Source organism: Sminthopsis crassicaudata, chromosome 3 (assembly GCF_048593235.1).
Source record: "Sminthopsis crassicaudata isolate SCR6 chromosome 3, ASM4859323v1, whole genome shotgun sequence".
In the NCBI taxonomy this organism is placed as follows: domain Eukaryota; kingdom Metazoa; phylum Chordata; class Mammalia; order Dasyuromorphia; family Dasyuridae; genus Sminthopsis; species Sminthopsis crassicaudata.
Genome location: NC_133619.1, coordinates 636,540,759 through 636,560,010, shown reverse-complemented (window position 1 = coordinate 636,560,010; position 19,252 = coordinate 636,540,759). Strand labels below are relative to the sequence as shown.

General features: G+C 50.3%; 1 protein-coding gene across 1 annotated transcript in view; it reads right to left on the bottom strand.

Annotated features, from left to right (window-relative positions):
* The window catches only part of ZNF565 (zinc finger protein 565), a 41,296-nt gene extending 25,193 nt beyond the window's left edge, over nt 1-16,103 (bottom strand). Inside the window, exons 1-3 of the mRNA XM_074306659.1 lie at nt 16,009-16,103; nt 9,330-9,657; nt 6,851-6,930 (exon numbers count right to left, since the gene is read on the bottom strand). Coding sequence (XP_074162760.1) covers nt 6,851-6,930; nt 9,330-9,543 — 294 coding nt within the window. The 5' untranslated portion in view covers nt 9,544-9,657; nt 16,009-16,103. The remainder of the gene's footprint in view (nt 1-6,850; nt 6,931-9,329; nt 9,658-16,008) is intronic.
* Between the last annotated feature and the right edge of the window lie 3,149 nt (nt 16,104-19,252).

Genomic DNA, 19,252 nt, shown 5'->3' with positions numbered 1-19,252 from the left:
GGCGCGGCTGGAACAGCCAATGCGATTGGGCCTGTGAAGGCCTTAGCACTGTCCCAAGAGGACACACAAGCCCTGGCAGACTCAGTGCTTTAAACCCCAGTTAGTGGAGGTCAGTATCAACACTCAAGTACCCCAGGCCTAGTGCTAGCAAAGGCAACAGCCCTATCCAAAAAGTACTGCCAGGAGCCTGGCCCAGGCACAAAGACCCAATTCAGGAACCAACGCTAGAGAGAAATGAATAAAATCAAGTGTGATACCAGTAAATATAAAAAAAAAATTCTTTAAAAAATAAAAAACGCCCAGAAATCTAGCCTGAGAGAAAGCAACTATAAGAAGGGACTCAAAGGAAAAGGTAGATTTCTCATAAGGACTACATAGATACTTAAAAATTAAAGCAAAAGATAAAAAGAAAAAAGAAATTAAAATATTAGAGGAGGAAATTAGAATTATTTAGAATAAACTATTAAAATAGTTCTTATTCAAGAAATGGAATTCCTTCCAAAGCAATTCCAATAGACTTTGGACAGAAAATGCCATCTGTATCCAGAAAAAGAATTAAGGAGACTGAATGTAAATCAAAACATGCTATGTTTACTTCTTTTTTTCTGTTGGTTTTTTAATCTCTCCCATGGTTTTTCCCTTTTGCTCAGCTTTTTCTCTCCCAACATGATTCATAAAGCAATGTGTGTTAAAAATAAATAAAAAGAAAGAAAGAAAATGGAATTCCTGAAAACCAGGATAGATCAAACAGAAATCAATGATTCCATGAGACAGCCAGAAACATAAGAACAAAACTAAAAGACTGAAGACGTAGAAGAAAATGTAAAGATATCTGATATCAAAAACTGACCTGGAAAATGGGTCAAGGAAAGAGAACTTTAGAATCACTGGACTCCTTGAGAACTATTATTCTAAAAAAAAAAAAAAGCATACATCATAGCAATAAATTACATACTATTAATATTTCCATTGACAAAATATGAAAACCCATTAGACAATCATTTTGAATATTATACCATAGTAACTCTCTAAACTTATTTATAATATTCATGAGAATAAGAAAAAATTGGGAAGGATTCTGGAAAGATGCAGTCGGTTGGAAAATTTCAAGCTCTCCAGATTTTCCCCACAAATAAAACAAATTTGTGCCTCAGGGAGAACACTGACTGTTGAAAAATCAATAAGATTTGGGGCAAAACAGGGGTCTTCTTGGTACAACCCAACAAGATTAAAGAAAAAAAAAGTGTGGACACTATTTTAAGAATTCATAAATGAAAATTGTTCAGATCTATTAATATCCAAATGCAAAGCAAAGACAGGAAGAATCCATTGACTGCTTCTACTATAAACTATAGAAGATATTGGCATATATTTCTTTTCTTTTCTTTTCTTTTTTTTTTTTTTTTTTTTTTTTGAGGCTGGGGTTAAGTGACTTGCCCAGAGTCACACAGTTAGGAAGTGTTAAGTGTCTGAGACCAGATTTAAACTTGGGTCCTCCTGAATTCAAGGCTGGTGCTCTCTCCACTGCGCCACCTAGCTGCCCCCATATATTTCAAAAGCCAAAAGATAGACGCTTATTACCAAGAATATATTATTTTGCAAAGCTGAGTATAATGCTACAGGAAGAAAAATGAATCTTTAAGGAAAGAGAATTTTCAAACATTCCTAATAAAAAGACAAGGATTGAATTGTTTTTTCAGTTGCAAACAATCAAGAAAAAGGTAAATTTATATGAAAAAAGTGAACAATCTATTTAATACTGTAGCAGGAAAGAGTAAATAAGTATCCTTTCAGAGAATGGAGAAAGCTAAATAGGAAAAACAAGATCTGGAAGTAGATGGTTTTGTTCTAAGAATTTTAAAAGAGTAAAGAAGAGGGAGAGTAAAAGGAATATATTAATGTACAAAGGCACAAGAGAAGGGTGAAGCTTGCTCTATAATTGGGGGTGGGTAAAAAATTATGCAAAGATGGAGTGGGGAATGACCATGAGATGAACCACTCTTACATGAAAGGACAAAAAAAAGTTGTACATACACAAACACTGTGATGGAGAAATACAGTACATCAAATTTAATTGGGGAAAAAATGGGGGACTCCACTCTCTCCTCCTCCTCCTCCCACCTCTCTGACAACAGCTTCTGTTTTCTTTGCTGGATCTTCATACAGGTCACACACTCTGTACCTGGAGATATACCTGAGAATACCCTCAGGGGTATTCTGGGCCTTCTTCCCTTCTCTCTCTTTACTATTTCATGGTGATTTCATCAGTTCCATGGATTTATTGCCATCTCTGTGGATGACTCCCAAATCTACCTTCCCTGCCCTAAACTCTCTGCTAACTCCCAATCTTGCATCTCCAACTGCTTTCTAGACATCTTGAATTGGATATATGGTAGACATCCTTTTCTCCAAAAAGAACTCATTATCTTTCCCTAAAACTCTCCTTCCTTCCTACCTTTCCTATTACTTTTGAGAACACCACTTTCCTAGTTTCTCATTTAATTGGTAGTTGAAGGAAGGAGTGGAAGACAATGCCATAGTTCAGGCAAGAGGGGATTATGGGGGTGAACTAAGATAATGATAAGATGTATAGTAATAACAGGAGATGGACTTGAGAGATCATGTGGAGATAGAACAGGACTAAAGAAGCAACTGAACATGGAAAATGAGAGAGAGGAAAGTCCACGATGACTTTGTGATTTCAACCTATCAGGATCGGGGGGAAGGGATGCCATTAACAGAATAAGAAGGCAGGAGAGGAATGCTTAAAGGCAAAAATGGTAAGTTCAGTTTTGGACAAGCCAAATTTTAAATGTTAGTTGGATGTGAAATAAGGGAATGAGCTTAGGGGAGAGATTTGTATTTGAAGAATTTGGAGTTCTTCCAATCTGAATTTGGAGAACTGGCAGTCATCAAAATAAAGAGAATAATCAAATTAATGGGAGTAGATGAGCTCATCAGGTAAGAGATTTACAAAAATGAAGTGATTGAAAACAATTTAAAATCAAAGTTGGAAAAATTACCCATGCATATGCCTTGTAAATAAGCATATTTGTTTATAAATAAATATTTTTTCTAAAAGAATAAATAAATAATTTTTTTAAAAGAAAGAAAACAAATTAAAAGAGAGAACCTAGAGGCATGTCCACATTAATAGAGTACAAAGAGGAAATTAAAACATTGAAAAGGACTGTGAAGGGGATGATGGGGAGAAAGGAGGAAGAGAAGGAGAAGGAAGAGAAAGAAGAAGAGGGGAGTGAGGGAGGGAGAGAGAAAGAAGAGAAGAAAAGGGAAAAGAGAGAAAAGGAAAGGAATAAGATGAAAGGAGTGGAGAGAGCTCAAAATACAAGACACAGGCCATGAAGCTAGCCTATCCAGGAGCAGAGGGTCGTAAGCAAGCTGGAGAAGACTGGAAAGATAAGATGGGACTGGTAACTTTAAATGCCAAATTGAGGGCTTCAGGTCTGACCCTGGAAGGACCTAGCTAGCACACGTACAGGTGTTGGGAGGACCATGTCAGAATCAGGTTTGAGGAAATCCCTTTGGTAGCCATGAAGAGGTGCAAAAGACCTATTACAATGGAGGGAAAGAAGAAAGGAGGATGAACACTGTCTGAAGCTTAATCTCATCAGTTTTGGCTCCAAGAGGGAATAACTTATTATTCAACTGGGTACAGAAATTTATCTAAGCCTATAAAGCAGGAGAAAGAGGAAAAGAAGGGAGGGCAGAAACTAGGGAAAAGGTAAGAGAAGGGGAGGTGACAGAAGGCAGTGGTAAAAAACACTAGTAAGAGAAGGGGAGCTTTAGGAAATAAAGTAGTGAGTGGGGTGGGTAAAAAAAAAGAACAGGACTAAGGACAGGGTGGAAAGATAGAACAAAAATACAAAATGGGTAGAAAACAACATGGAGGGAAATACAGAGCTGATAATGGTAACTGGGAATGGAAATGGGATCAGCTCTCATAAAACAGAAGCACATAGCAGAGTGGACTAAAATAGAATCCAAAATATGTTGTTTACAAGAAATACATTTGACTCAGAGACACATACAGGGCAAAGGTAAAAGGCTGGAACAGAACTTATGCTTCAATTGAAGTAAAAAAAGCAGGGGAAGCCATCCTGATCTCAGACAAAGCAAAAGCAAAAATCTTATTAAAAGAGTTAAGGAAGGCACATCTTGATAAAGGGCACCGTAAATAATGAACTACAAAATGTGTATGTACCAAGTGGTAGAACAGGCAAATTCCCAGAGATGATTTTAAGCCAGTTACAGGAAGAAACAGACAACGAAACTATACTAGTGGGGGACCTCAACCTCCGCCTCTCAGAATTAGACTAATCTAACCAAATTCATCTGGAGATTGGTCCCCAGCTCTGGGGCAAAAAACCCCAATATAATCAAAGGCTGTGTGCCCAAACCTTTGTCCGCTAAGAAAGCTGTTTTCTCAGTGTAACAAACCCATTTTTTGCCACTAACCTTGGGCCTGTATTCATTCGGGTTTATAAATTCTTTCACAAAGCCTGCAGCGACCAGGGGGACCCCATTGCCCTCAGGGGATCTCTCAACCCTCATTTCTCACCCCTCAAAAGAAATAGTAAATGCTTTCCTTTCAAACCACAATGCAATAAAAATTATATTCAATTGGAAATTAAATAATCTAATTCTAAAGAATGAATGGGTCAAACAAATCACAGAAACAACCTATAATTTTATCCAAGAGAATGACAATAATGAGAGAATATACCAAAATCTACAGGCCACAGCCAAAGCAGTTCTTAGGGGAAATTCTCTCTCTGAATAGCTACATGAACAAACTACAGAGTCCCATGCCCACTCCTGCCCCTCCTGTCACACTCAGGGACTGAGCATCCCTGCCGCTGATCCTGGTGCTTGCACCTCAGAGGCCCTTGACTGTGGTCAGCACTGAGGCCCAAGCCTGGCCCTCAGCCTCGGGGGAGACTCCTCTGCCCCTCCCCAACCTCAGAGACACAGTGAGTAGGACACAGCTCCTCAGGACCAGCCAAGGGGGGACCCTTCCCAAAGCCCTCCACGGGTCTGCTTCTCTTTCTGAACAATGGGCCGGGGATTTATGCAGAACTGGAGGATGGTGACAAGAGCAGAGACTGTGGAACCAGAAGGAAGCACAAAGGAGCCTGGGAAGTCCCTGGGGCCCCAGCAGCATCCTCCTTGTCCCAGGCCAGTCACACAGCCAGGCCTCCGGCCGAGGAGGAAACAAGACCCCGCACAGCGGGCGGGAAGCCTGGTGCAGACCCTCCCTGCCATCCATTCTGGCTGGGTGAGAGGCATTCCCTTAGCAAAGTGGGGCTGATCTCACTTGCCAAGCCTAGCCCCCTTAGCTACTGCTGTTCTTCCCAAGCTGAAGCTCCCCTCCCCAATTCATCTTTCTGGCCCCCCATTTAGGGGCCCTTGGCTCTTTAGCTACAATTCGCTCCTGGGGCAGCTGCACTCAGTGGCCATGTGTGGACCCTGCACAGATCGCGGGCCCCTCCACCTCCTCGAGGCTCCCTGGCCTCCGCCACTGGCCACACTTCTGAGCAGCATGGTCCAGAAGTCCCCTTTGGACCCCCCACGCTGCCTCTCAGCACTCCAGTGTGCTTTATCTGGGAACACCATTTTCTGGCCACAAGGGCCTATGAGGCACTTTGCTCTCAGAACAGAGCTTCCTCTTTCCCACAAACAGCTTCCATTTTGCAAATCGGATGTGATCTCCCAGACAGGAGGAGAAGCATCCCAGATACTAGCCAGGTGATAGTGCCTAGCATGGAAGCCCCAGGAGGTCTCTGTCCCAGGGAGGGACTTTGGGAGCCTGATCCATCAGGGACATGGTGGAGGGGGGAGGCTGTGATGTCCTTGGGGGGGTGCCCTCTCCCCAGAGTACACAGAGATGTGTCCTCTCCCTTTCCCTGATTCACGGTGGCCACTGCTCCCTCCTGTCTATGCTTTTGGAGGAGCAGCCCCCTGCAGAGCTCAGGACCCCCAGCTGACCCTCTGCTTAATGGCCAGCTCCTCTCCAGTCCTTCTTGCTGAGTTAGTGCTGGGAGAGACCGTGGCCCGGCTCCCAGCCCCCTCTGGTCATCGGCCAGGCCAGGGACCAGTTTTAGGAGTGCCCCTTCCCCGCCTAGGTGGGGGTCTGCTCCTGGGTCTCCTCCTGCCACCCCAGCAGAGATGCCCTCCCAGGGCTGCCCCCGCTGCGGGGAAGCTCTCCCAGGCTCAGGGCTGGCTCACAAACCACCTCTCCAGCCCTGGCCACCTCTCTCAGGCTCCGGGCCTGCTCCATGTCCAAAATGGACCTCATTCTCCTTCCCGGCCTTCCCTGCGCGGGATCAGGGCAGAGGCCCAAATCTCTTTGTAGCTCTGAAGGGCAGGACCAGGGCCAAAGGAGTGAGTTACGGCAAGAGGGAAGAGCCAACAATGAGAGCGAGCCTGGGGGAAGCCGCCTTCCACCGTCCCAAAGCCCGCATGCTGGCAAGGGCTCGAGCCCTCAGTCACCAGCGGATCGCCGAGACCTCGAGGACAATGTCCACCCTTCTCTGCTTCTGCATCCCATTTTCCCTTCCTCTGCCCCCGCCCTCACTCACGTGGCACTTATCCACAAGCCTTCCCTCCTGCCCCTTCCATGGGAAGCGGGCGCTCCGAGGGCAGGAGTGGCCCCCACAGTGGTCACGGAAACATCAGCAGGGTGAATGAGGGAAGGGTGAATCGGTGGGAGAAGAGCCCCTCAAGGCAGGCCTGAGGCAAGCAAGGCCCAGTGCCCAAGGAGCCCACCATCCACCAGGGGCTGGGTGGGAAGAGAGCCAACAGGTGTGTGCGTCCAGCATCCCGGACTCACCTGGGATCCAGCTGCCAGAGGCCCTCCTCCTCTTCCTGGGATTCCCTGCCAGTGAAGAGCAGAATCCTGGAAAGGAAGCTCTAGGAGAGAAGAAAGACTCCGAAAGTGATCTGGGATTCTCAGACCCAGCTGCTTTTGTTAAAAAGCCTTCTTTCTCTCTTAAAAGTCTTGTTGCGGGGGCAGCTAGGGGGCGCAGTGGATGGAGCACCAGCCCTGAATTCAGGAGGACCCGAGTTCAAATCTGATCTCAGACGCTTAACACTTCCTAGCTGTGTGACCCTGGGCAAGTCACTTAACCCCAGCCTCAGGGATAAAAAAGAAAAAAAGTCTTGTTACGAGGGACAGCTCCCTGGGGAGGGGGAGGGGTGTATTTGGAAGTGAAGATGGCTTAAAGCCGAAGGTATTCATAAAAAGGAGGCTAAAAAAAGGCAAATGCAGGACTTACAGGGTGCGGTGACAACTGGTTGGTACGAGGCCTGAAGCGTGGCCTTTTGGAGGGTCCAGCTCCCCTTTATTCTATGAATGCCGAACCCAGGGTAACTCAGATGGGGCAGGTACGTTGCTGAATTTCTTTTTGACGCGGGGGCTTCTATGCTGTCCTGCCTGGGTACTCCGGCTCTACCCGGCCTCCCCTCAGAGTGATGGGAATTGAAGGAAAACTTGGAGACCTTCCCTCTGCCTTGTCAGTCTGGCGGCCTGTCACTCAAAAACTCTTTTCTCATCATTCCTCCTGTCCTGCCCCTTGTTGGGTGAAGTGGGATCCCCTGGGTCCTCTGCCCAGAGAGCCGAACTCTGACCTCATCCGAGCTTTAGAATGAGGGACAGGAGTGAGAGGGAACATGCATGCTGACTCCAGGGGTGCCTTCAGGTCCATGAGCTTTGTGTCTTCCAGACCCCTGGCTCCTCACCGAAGACTCAGCACCCCTGGAGGGCAGCCGCTGCGACGGGTCTCCCTGCCTCCGTCTGGACCCAGCTTGGCCGGGCCAGCCTCCAGAAGGTGACCTCCGACCCTTTTCCCCCACAGAATTTGGGCTTGGATTGCTCAGGGGGAATGATGAAGTCTGACAAAGTGGCAAGGCCGGAGAGACCCTGAGGCCAGTGGCCGTGGGGCCCCCAACCAGCTGGGCCCAGCAGTACTTCGGTGCTGGTTCTGGGAGCTGCAGCCCACCCTTAGCACTCCCTCGTCAGGGGATCAATGTAATCTTTCTCTTTCCTGTCGTTATCTCCCGGATTCTGCTCCTGGCCCGATTCCCCCAGAACTTTAAGGCCGCTTCAACTGTCACAATTATCTCCCGATTGGGATTCTGCTGGATCCCCGGATTAGCTAGCCGGCTGTCCGGCAGCAGCACGGCTTCTTCTGGCTCCAGCCCTTTGCTAAAAGCTCCTCTGGACAAACATTTCCCCTTAACTGGGAGACTGAGTGTGGGTGTGAAATCTCTCACCAAACCCAACCAAGGGGCCCTGATCTTGTTGAGAGTGTTTCTCCTCAACAAAAGGAGGGAAGGAAGGAACTGAGGGAGGGGGGAAGGGAAGAAGGAGGAAGGAACAGAGTGAGGGGGGAGGGAGGAAGGGAAGGAGAGAGGAAAGGAGGAGGAACGGATGGAGGGAGAGAAGAGGGAGGAAGGGAAGAAAGGGAAGGAGGGAAGAAAAGGGAGAGAGGAAGAAAGGGAGGATGGGAAGAAGGAAGAAGGGACAGAGGGAGGGAGGATGGAGGAAGGGAGGGAGGGAGGAAGGAAAAAAGAAGGGAAGAAAGGGAAGGAGGGAAGGAAGGAAGGGATGGAGGAAGGGAGGGAGGGCGGAAAGGAGATTACAGCCTCCACCTTCTTTGCTTCACAGAACTCCCAGAAGGACAAAATGAAATCACAGACACACCAAAGGCACACAGGATCTAAAGGCAGCCAGCACACACAGGATCCAGGGGGTGGGGAACGCTGCCCCGGGGCGGGTGACCAGGCCGGCCCCCCTGGAATGACCTCCCTCTCCAGCTCCACCTGCTGACTGCCCACTAGAACCCCGTCCTGTCCTGGAAGCCTTTCCGCTCTCCCAACTGCTCATCATTCCCCGTTTGCCCCTTGCCCGCATGTTTTCAGGAGGTCTTCCCCATCAGACTGCGCTCCCTGCAGCAGACCCCGCCTTGGTTCCCCGGCACTCAGCCACAACATGCCAGGGGGTCAGAATTAGGTGAGGGGGCTTTGCACAAAGTCACCAGCCTCATTTTCTCCTCCAGAGCCATGGGGTCCAGGGTCAGACTGACTGGAGACTATTTCCTTCCAGCATCACCTCCCCTTGTGAGCCCCCTAGCTCCTGTAACTTGTGTCCCTTTTGTGTGTCTGGTTTGTGTCCCCGACACAATGTAGGCCCCTGGAGGCAGGGGGTGCCACCGATGGCCTCTCCCCCTCCCCGGCCTTGTCTCCCTCATGGAACCCGGCATTTGTCCCCCTCCGGTAACTGACCGCAGGACGCTCCTGGGAGTACTCACTGTGGCCTGGACTCCGCCGTGCCCTCTGCCAGGTGCCCATCCCCTCAGGCCCAGCAGACGGAGATGGCTGCGCCCCGGGCGCTGCCCTGAAGCACTGCCCGGAGGGCCCGGGCTTACTGCCCCCCAGGGAGAGTTCCTGGTACCCGGGGAGCTCTTCTTCCACCTTTATTCTCAGGAGGCCGACTGGCGCTTGTGGGCTCAGGAGCCTGGCCATGGCACCGAGGCAGCTGCTCCAGAGCTGGACGCGAGGCTCTGCAGGGGCCGGCTCCCCGGGAGGGGGGGGCCGGCGGTGGAAGCGCCCGCGGAACCTGCCGAGGTGCAGGAGACCCTGCAAGAGAGACGAGATCCAGGCTGAGCGGGAGCAGCCCGGCAGGGTCTCAGCTGAGGCCCAGGGACAGCGGCTGGTGCAGCGGCCGGGAGCTTCCCCCGGCCGGGCTGCCTCAGCTTCCTCAACTGTAAAGTGAGCCGGAGGAGGAAATGACAACAAGTCCAGTGTCTCTGCCCCAAATGGGCCGCGGAGAGACGGAGGGCCTGAAAAATGGCCTGTGTGTGTGCGACAGTGTGTGTGTGTAACAGTGTGTGTGTGTCTGTGTGACAGTGTGAGTGTGTGTGAGTGACAGTGTGTGTGCGTGTGCATGTGAGTGAGTGACAGTGTGTGTGTGACTGTGTGTGACAGTGTGTGTGTGTGCGTGACAGTGTGTGCGTGTGTGTGAGTGACTGTGTGTAACAGTGTGTGTGTGTGTGTGTGTGTAGCAGTGTGTGTGTGTCTGTGTGTGTGTGTGACAGTATGAGTGTGTGTGAATGACAGTGTGTGTGCATGTGAGTGAGTGACTGTGTGTGTGACTGTGTGTGTGTGACAGTGTGTGTGTGTCTCTGTGTGACAGTGTGAGTGTGTGTGAGTGACAGTGTGTGCGTGTGCATGTGAGTGAGTGACAGTGTGTGTGTGACTGTGTGTGACAGTGTGTGCGTGTGTGAGTGACAGTGTGTGTAACAGTGTGTGTGCATGTGAGTGTGTGTGTGACAGTGTGAGTGTGTGTGTGTGACAGTGTGTGTGTGACAGTGTGTGTGTGTAACAGTGTGTGTGTCTGTGTGACAGTGTGAGTGTGTGAGTGACTGTGTGTGCATGTGCATGTGAGTGAGTGACAGTGTGTGTGTGACTGTGTGTGACAGTGTGTGTGTGTGTGCGTGACAGTGTGTGCATGTGTGTATGTGAGTGACAGTGTGTGTAACAGTGTGTGTGTGCATGTGAGTGTGTGTGAGTGACAGTGTGTGTGCGTGTGCATGTGAGTGAGTGACAGTGTGTGTGTGCATGTGAGTGTGTGTGTGTAACAGTGTGTGTGTCTGTGTGACAGTGTGAGTGTGTGTGAGTGACAGTGTGTGTGTGACTGTGTGCGACAGTGTGTGTGTGCGTGACAGTGTGTGCGTGTGTGTGAGTGACAGTGTGTGTAACAGTGTGTGTGTGCGTGTGAGTGTGTGAGTGAGTGACAGTGTGTGTAACAGTGTGTGTGTGCATGTGAGTGTGTGTGACAGTGTGTGTGTGAGTGAGTGTGTGCGTGTGCATGTGAGTGACACTGTGTGTGTGTGTCTATGTGTGTGACAGTGTGTGTGTGAGTGACAGTGTGCGTGCGTGTGCATGTGAGTGAGTGACAGTGTGTGTGTGCATGTGAGTGTGTGTGTGTGCATGTGAGTGTGTGTGACAGTGTGTGTGTGAGTGACAGTGTGTGCGTGTGTGTATGTGAGTGAGTGTGTAACAGTGTGTGTGTGCATATGAGTGTGTGTGACAGTGTGAGTGTGTGTGTGACAGTGTGTGCGTGTGCATGTGAGTGACACTGTGTGTGACTGTGTGTGTGTGCGTGACAGTGTGTGCGTGTGTGTATGTGAGTGACAGTGTAACTGTGTGTGTGCATGTGTGTGTGTGACAGTGTGTGTGCGTGTGCATGTGAGTGAGTGACACTGTGTGTGTGCATGTGAGTGTGTGTGACAGTGTGTGTGTGTGTGAGTGACAGTGTGTGTAACAGTGTGTGTGCGCATGTGAGTGTGTGACAGTGTGAGTGTGTGTGAGACAGTGTGTGTGACTGTGTGTGCGTGTGTGTATGTGAGTGACAGTGTGTGTAACAGTGTGTGTGTGTGCATGTGAGTGTGTGTGAGTGACAGTGTGTGTAACAGTGTGTGTGTGCATGTGAGTGTGTGTGAGTGACAGTGTGTGTAACAGTGTGAGTGTGTGTGACAGTGTGTGCGTGTGTGTATGTGAGTGACAGTGTGTGTAACAGTGTGTGTGTGCATGTGAGTGTGTGTGAGTGACAGTGTGTGTGCGTGTGCATGTGAGTGAGTGACAGTGTGTGTGTGCATGTGAGTGTGTGTGTGTAACAGTGTGTGTGTCTGTGTGACAGTGTGAGTGTGTGTGAGTGACAGTGTGTGTGTGACTGTGTGCGACAGTGTGTGTGTGCGTGACAGTGTGTGCGTGTGTGTGAGTGACAGTGTGTGTAACAGTGTGTGTGTGCGTGTGAGTGTGTGAGTGAGTGACAGTGTGTGTAACAGTGTGTGTGTGCATGTGAGTGTGTGTGACAGTGTGTGTGTGAGTGAGTGTGTGCGTGTGCATGTGAGTGACACTGTGTGTGTGTGTCTATGTGTGTGACAGTGTGTGTGTGAGTGACAGTGTGCGTGCGTGTGCATGTGAGTGAGTGACAGTGTGTGTGTGCATGTGAGTGTGTGTGTGTGCATGTGAGTGTGTGTGACAGTGTGTGTGTGAGTGACAGTGTGTGCGTGTGTGTATGTGAGTGAGTGTGTAACAGTGTGTGTGTGCATATGAGTGTGTGTGACAGTGTGAGTGTGTGTGTGACAGTGTGTGCGTGTGCATGTGAGTGACACTGTGTGTGACTGTGTGTGTGTGCGTGACAGTGTGTGCGTGTGTGTATGTGAGTGACAGTGTAACTGTGTGTGTGCATGTGTGTGTGTGACAGTGTGTGTGCGTGTGCATGTGAGTGAGTGACACTGTGTGTGTGCATGTGAGTGTGTGTGACAGTGTGTGTGTGTGTGAGTGACAGTGTGTGTAACAGTGTGTGTGCGCATGTGAGTGTGTGACAGTGTGAGTGTGTGTGAGACAGTGTGTGTGACTGTGTGTGCGTGTGTGTATGTGAGTGACAGTGTGTGTAACAGTGTGTGTGTGTGCATGTGAGTGTGTGTGAGTGACAGTGTGTGTAACAGTGTGTGTGTGTGCATGTGAGTGTGTGTGAGTGACAGTGTGTGTAACAGTGTGAGTGTGTGTGACAGTGTGTGCGTGTGTGTATGTGAGTGACAGTGTGTGTAACAGTGTGTGTGTGTGCATGTGAGTGAGTGACAGTGTGTGTGTGACTGTGTGTGTGTGACTGTGTGTGTGTGTGACAGTGTGTGCGTGTGTGTATGTGAGTGACAGTGTGTGTAACAGTGTGTGTGTGTGCATGTGAGTGAGTGACAGTGTGTGTGTGACTGTGTGTGTGCGTGTGTCTGTGTGTGCATGTGTGTGTCTGTGCGTGTGTGTCTTGTGTCTGTCTGTGTGTGAGTGCGTGTGTCTGCATGTGGGTCGTCTGTGTGCGCGCATGTCTGTCTGAGTGCATGTCTGTGTGTGTGACAGTGTGTGAGCGTGTCTGTCTGTGTGTGAGCGTGTGTGTCTGTGTGTGCATGTGTGTCTTGTGTCTGTGTCTGTGTGTGAGTGCGTGTGTCTGTGCATGTGGGTCTGTCTGTGTGTGCACGTGTCTGTCTGTGTGAGTGCGTGTCTATGTGAGTGCGTGTCTGTCTGTCTGTCTGTGTGAGTGTGTGTCTGTCTGTGTGTGTGCGTGTCTGTGTGAGTGCATGTCTGTCTGTCTGTCTGTGTGAGTGCGTGTCTGTCTGTCTGTGTGAGTGCGTGTCTGTCTGTCTGTCTGTCTGTGTGCGTGTCTGTCTGTCTGTCTGTGTGTGAGTGCGTGTGTCTGTCTGTCTGTGTGTGCGCATGTCTGTCTGTGTGAGTGCATGTCTGTCTGTCTGTCTGTGTGTGAGTGCGTGTGTCTGCGTGTGTGTCTGTCTGTGTGTGCGCATGTCTGTCTGTGTGAGTGCATGTCTGTGTGTCTGTGTGAGTGCGTGTCTGTCTGTCTGTGTGTGAGTGCGTGTGTCTGCGTGTGTGTCTGTCTGTGTGTGCGCATGTCTGTCTGTGTGAGTGCGTGTCTGTCTGTCTGTGAGTGCGTGTGTCTGCGTGTGTGTCTGTCTGTCTGTGTGTGCGCATGTCTTTCTGTGTGAGTGTGTGTCTGTCTGTCTGTGTGAGTGCGTGTCTGTCTGTCTGTGTGTGAGTGCGTGTGTCTGCGTGTGTGTCTGTCTGTGTGTGCGCATGTCTGTCTGTGTGAGTGTGTGTCTGTCTGTCTGTGTGAGTGCGTGTCTGTCTGTGTGTGAGTGCGTGTCTGCGTGTGTGTCTGTCTGTCTGTGTGTGCGCATGTCTGTCTGTGTGAGTGCATGTCTGTCTGTCTGTCTGTGTGAGTGCGTGTCTGTCTGTGTGTGTGCGTGTCTGTGTGAGTGCATGTCTGTCTGTCTGTCTGTGTGAGTGCGTGTCTGTCTGTCTGTGTGAGTGCGTGTCTGTCTGTCTGTCTGTGTGTGAGTGCGTGTGTCTGCGTGTGTGTCTGTCTGTCTGTGTGTGCGCATGTCTGTCTGTGTGAGTGCATGTCTGTGTGTCTGTGTGTGCACGTGTCTGTCTGTGTGAGTGCATGTCTGTCTGTCTGTCTGTGTGAGTGCGTGTCTGTCTGTGTGTGTGCGTGTCTGTGTGAGTGCATGTCTGTCTGTCTGTCTGTGTGAGTGCGTGTCTGTCTGTCTGTGTGAGTGCGTGTCTGTCTGTCTGTCTGTCTGTGTGCGTGTCTGTCTGTCTGTGTGTGAGTGCGTGTGTCTGCGTGTGTGTCTGTCTGTCTGTGTGTGCGCATGTCTGTCTGTGTGAGTGCGTGTCTGTCTGTCTGTCTGTGTGTGAGTGCGTGTGTCTGCGTGTGTGTCTGTCTGTCTGTGTGTGCGCATGTCTGTCTGTGTGAGTGCGTGTCTGTCTGTCTGTCTGTGTGTGAGTGCGTGTGTCTGCGTGTGTGTCTGTCTGTCTGTGTGTGCGCATGTCTGTCTGTGTGAGTGCGTGTGTCTGCGTGTGTGTCTGTCTGTCTGTGTGTGCGCATGTCTGTCTGTGTGAGTGTGTGTCTGTTTGTCTGTGTGAGTGCGTGTCTGTCTGTCTGTGTGTGAGTGCGTGTGTCTGCGTGTGTGTCTGTCTGTCTGTGTGTGCGCATGTCTGTCTGTGTGAGTGCGTGTCTGTGTGTCTGTGTGTGCACATGTCTGTCTGTGTGAGTGCGTGTCTGTCTGTCTGTCTTTGTGAGTGCGTGTCTGTCTGTCTGTGTGAGTGCGTGTCTGTCTGTCTGTGTGCGTGTCTGTCTGTCTGTGTGTGAGTGCGTGTGTCTGTGTGTCTGTCTGTCTGTGTGTGCGCATGTCTGTCTGTGTGAGTGTGTGTCTGTCTGTGTGAGTGCGTGTCTGTCTGTCTGTCTGTGTGTGAGTGCGTGTGTCTGCGTGTGTGTCTGTCTGTGTGTGCGCATGTCTGTCTGTGTGAGTGCATGTCTGTGTGTCTGTGTGTGAGTGCGTGTGTCTGCGTGTGTGTCTGTGTGCGCGCATGTCTGTCTGTGTGAGTGTGTGTCTGTCTGTGTGAGTGCGTGTCTGTCTGTCTGTGTGTGAGTGCGTGTGTCTGCGTGTGTGTCTGTCTGTGTGTGCACATGTCTGTCTGTGTGAGTGCGTGTCTGTCTGTCTGTCTGTGTGAGTGTGTGTCTGTCTGTCTGTGTGAGTGCGTGTCTGTCTGTCTGTCTGTGTGTGTGCGCGCGTGCTCGCGTTCTGGTGTAAACATGCTTGGGGGCACCAGGGAGCCGCTCCCTCGGGTCCTCCCCACAGCGGGAGACACACAAGTGCCCGGGGGCGCAGAGGCTGCTCCCCCAGCTCACCAACATCGGCCGGGCCGGTGTCAGAGCCTTGGGAGCTTCCCCAGCGCCGCACGGGGTCAGAGGGCGGGGGTCGGGGGCACCAGCAGCAAGAACCCCGGGGCCCAAGACTCCCCTTCCCAGCAGTGCAGAACCCCGGGCCGAGGCGGAGGAAGAGAAGGTGAGAGGGGGCAGGGAGGCTCGCAGGCAGGGGAGCAAGAAAGTCTGGGGGGGGGGCAGAAAAAAGGGGGGAGAGGCTCAAGGGGAGCGACGGAGGCAAAGGAGATGGGGGGCTGGGGGTCTGGGGGTCTGGGGAGGGATGGGGGGCTGGGGGGCTGGGGGATGGGGCGGGATGGGGGGATGGGGCGGGATGGGGACAGGAATGGAGGCAGGGTGGGGGGCAGAGGAGGGGAGGCTGGGGGAGACAGAAAAAGGGGAGAAGAGGGGGGATTACTGGGAGAAGCAGAAATAAGGATGGGGAGATGGGGTGATGGAGAGGGGTGGGAGAGATGGGGGATGGGGGATGGGCAAAGGGGAGGGCGAGGCGGGGGCAGGGGAGGGGAGGCTGGGGGGAGACGAAGAGGGGGAGGCAGGGATGAGGAGGGATGGGGGACACGGGAGGACTGTCCGGGGGAGCGCGGAAAGGCTGCGGGGCAGCGCCGGCGGGGCTCATGCAGGGGGACCCCTCTCGGCTCCGCGGTCGGCGCCCCCCGCCCCGCCCCCGGCCCCGGGTTCCCAGCCAGCGTCACCTCGGCTGCTGCCACCGTGGTCCAAGCGCTCTTTCGGGCAGTCCGCACCGCTGCGCCTGCGCAGGAACAGCTCCGAAGGAGCCCTTCCAGGGCTAGTCCCACAATCCGTCTCGCGCTGTCAAGGCCTCCGCAGGGTAGAGGGAGGGGCTCTGTGGCTCACGTGGGAGAGGCTGAGAACGGAGGATGCTGGGAAGTGAAGTCCAGAAGGCTCTGGCGCAGGCGCGCTGCCCAAGGCTGGGCTGGGGAGTCCTGGGGGACACTCATAGCCTAAAGTGGGTGGGACCCGGGGTGTTGGAGGACGTGGCCTTGGAGGCCCCCGGCTCTAATTCTGGGGTCCCGCGAGCCTCTCATCCCTGTAGACCCCGAGGACACAAGAGGACAAACACGAGAGATGCTTTGTTGTTCACTCGTGTCCAACTCTTCCCGACCCCACTCGGAGTTCTCTTGACAAAGATACGGAGAAGGCTTGGCCGGTCCTTGTCCAGCCCATTCTCCAGATGAGGAAACTGAGACAAACAGGGTGGAGGGACTTGCCCGGGACCCCCCAGCTAGGAGGTGTCCGAGGCTGGATTTGAACGGGGGGGGGGGGGGAAGGGGGAAGTCCGAGTCACCGCCGGGAGCCGACCACCTGCAGTGGGGGCCGAGGACGACATCTAGCCTGGGGGACAGGCCTCGTTAGCAATAGAGAAGTTAGGAGAGGACGTCTCTGGGGAAATAATGGCTTCAAGATTGTTTGGAGAGAAGTGTCAGGTGAAGAATGGGGCCAGAAATCAGGATTTCGGGTTTAGAGGATGTGGGGAAGAGACGAAGGCGCCAAGGACCGGGAATTAGCTTTTCAGGGGATTTATGCAGGAAAGGAGGGAGGGAGGATAATAGTGAGCAGGGGCTGGGGGGGGGGGGGATCCCGGGGCAGGCGCAGCAGGGTTAAGGGTCATCCGGCACAGGGAAAGATGGAATGATTTTTTTTTTTTTTTTGAGACTGGGGGTTAAGTGACTTGCCCAGGGTCACACAGCTAGGAAGTGTTAAGTGTGGGGTCACATTTGAACTCGGGTCTCCTGACTCCAGGGCTGGTGCTCTATCCACTGCGCCACCTAGCTGCCCCCAAGATGAAATGATTATTAAACATGTGACCGGGTAAAGGCACTTCCAGAGCTCATGCGCAAGGAACTGGAACGCGTGAAGGATGCCGGGATTGTCTGGAGAATAAGTTCGTGAGAAAGGGATGGATTGTAGAGAGGTTAAATGGGCTGCTACGAGCGCGAGGTTTGGGAGGGAGGACGGAGCAGGCATCTGATTGGGCCACAAACGCAGGGTGAGCGAATCTGAACCCTGAGGTCCGGGACTGAGGGTGGCGGCGAAGCGTCGGCCCTGGGGCACGAGGAGTGTGGCTGCAGCGGCGTGTGCTGCAGAGGGTGGCAGGGAGGCTGGCGGTCAGAAGGGAGCCGGTACCAACGGCCAGAAAGCAGGAGTCAGGAGGACAAGTTTGGGATGTTAAAGGCTTGTTACCTATGGAACGGGCATTCCAGAGCGCAAAGAGCGAGCCACGGAGAGTTCAGAGAAGTGGGGGATGGGAAATGGAAATAATAGTTTGGTCTAAAAAATCAATGACTGGAGAGGCAGAATGCGGGCAGCTGACAGAGGGCTCTTCTCAGAGACAGGAAACCCTGGTCCGAAAAGGGAATTTTTATCAGATTAGACTGAATGGGCCCATATGGGGAAAGTAGGACTTGGGCTGAAGGAAAAGAAATTATGATACTGATCTGGTGGGCTTTGGAATTAGGAGGAAGACCAGACTTTGGAGAGGAGAAATTTGGGAGTGCTGAGAAACTTCAAGAAAAGGCTAAAATTGAAAAAGGAAAATTTGAGTTGAAGGACAAAGATGGAAGGTGAGGAAAGGGGAGATTCAAGCAGAGAGAAGGGAGACAGGAGAAGAGACAGAGAGTAAAACTTGAAAGAGAAAATAACTCAAGAGAAATAGGATAAGGTAAAGAGGTCCCCCTTCAAAGCACAAATTGCTTCAGAAGATAGAATTCCCTATTTAACAAGGATTGCTGGTAAGGAAAGTAGTTTGGGAGAAATTAGCTGTAGAGCAGCATCTCATACCATAACACAATAACTTTAAAATGTATATATATGTCACTTAGACATGAAAGGTCAGGCCATAGAAAAAGTAGAAGAAAATCTTTCACAGCATTGGTTATGGGATGAAATAAATATAATCATTTCTCAAAATAATTGTAATTAATTAAGAATGATCTTAATCATTCTTTTTTTTTTTTTTTGATAAGGCAATTTTTGCCCAGGGTCACATACCTAGGAAGTGTTAAGTGTCTGAGGTCAAATTTGAACTCGGTTCTCCTGACTTTAGGGCTGGTGCTAATCATTCTTACTCAATGTACTTGTACACTTAATGTAATTTTAATATAATGTAATTAAGAATGTTCTTAGTCACTAATAATAGGAATCAAACCAACTCTAAGGTTCTACCTCATTCTAAGCAAATTGGCAAAGTTGACACTGGTAATGCAATGCTGGAAGGGTTGTGGAAAGGAGGACTCAATAATGCATTGTTGATTGAACTATGAATTGATCCAACCGTTCTGGAAAGGAATTTGGAAATAATAATAGTAATATGAGGCAGCTAGGTGGCACAGTGACTATAGAGCACCAGGCCTGGAGTCAAGAAGACCTGAATTCAAATGTGGCCTCAGATACTTACTAGCTAGGTGACTCTGAGCAGTCCTGCCCGCCTCACTTTCCTCATCTGTTAAATGAACTGGAGATGGAATGTTAAATCATTCCAGTAGATTTTCCAGGAAAAAGAGTTGGATGTGACTGAAATGACTGAACAACAATGGTAATATAATAATAATATCCAGCATTTATTTATCACCTATTATGTACTAGGCACTGTGCTAAGAACTTTATAAATATAATCTCATTTTATCCTGTAAGATAAGAGCTAATAATAATAATAATAATTGTTATTATTATTCCTATTTTGTAGTTTAAGAAACTGAGACAGACAGAGGGTAAAGTGCCTTGCTCAGGGTCATACAGCAAGTAAGTGTTTGAGTCTGAATTTGAACTCTGTTCTTTTTGATTCCAAATAAAGGTCTAATAGTCTTATCTACTGCACCACATAGGTGCTCCACATTATGCATCCTCATTATTATGCAAACAAATTAAATCACCTATAACCTTTCACCAAGAAATTCCACTTCTTAAAATATACCCCCAGAA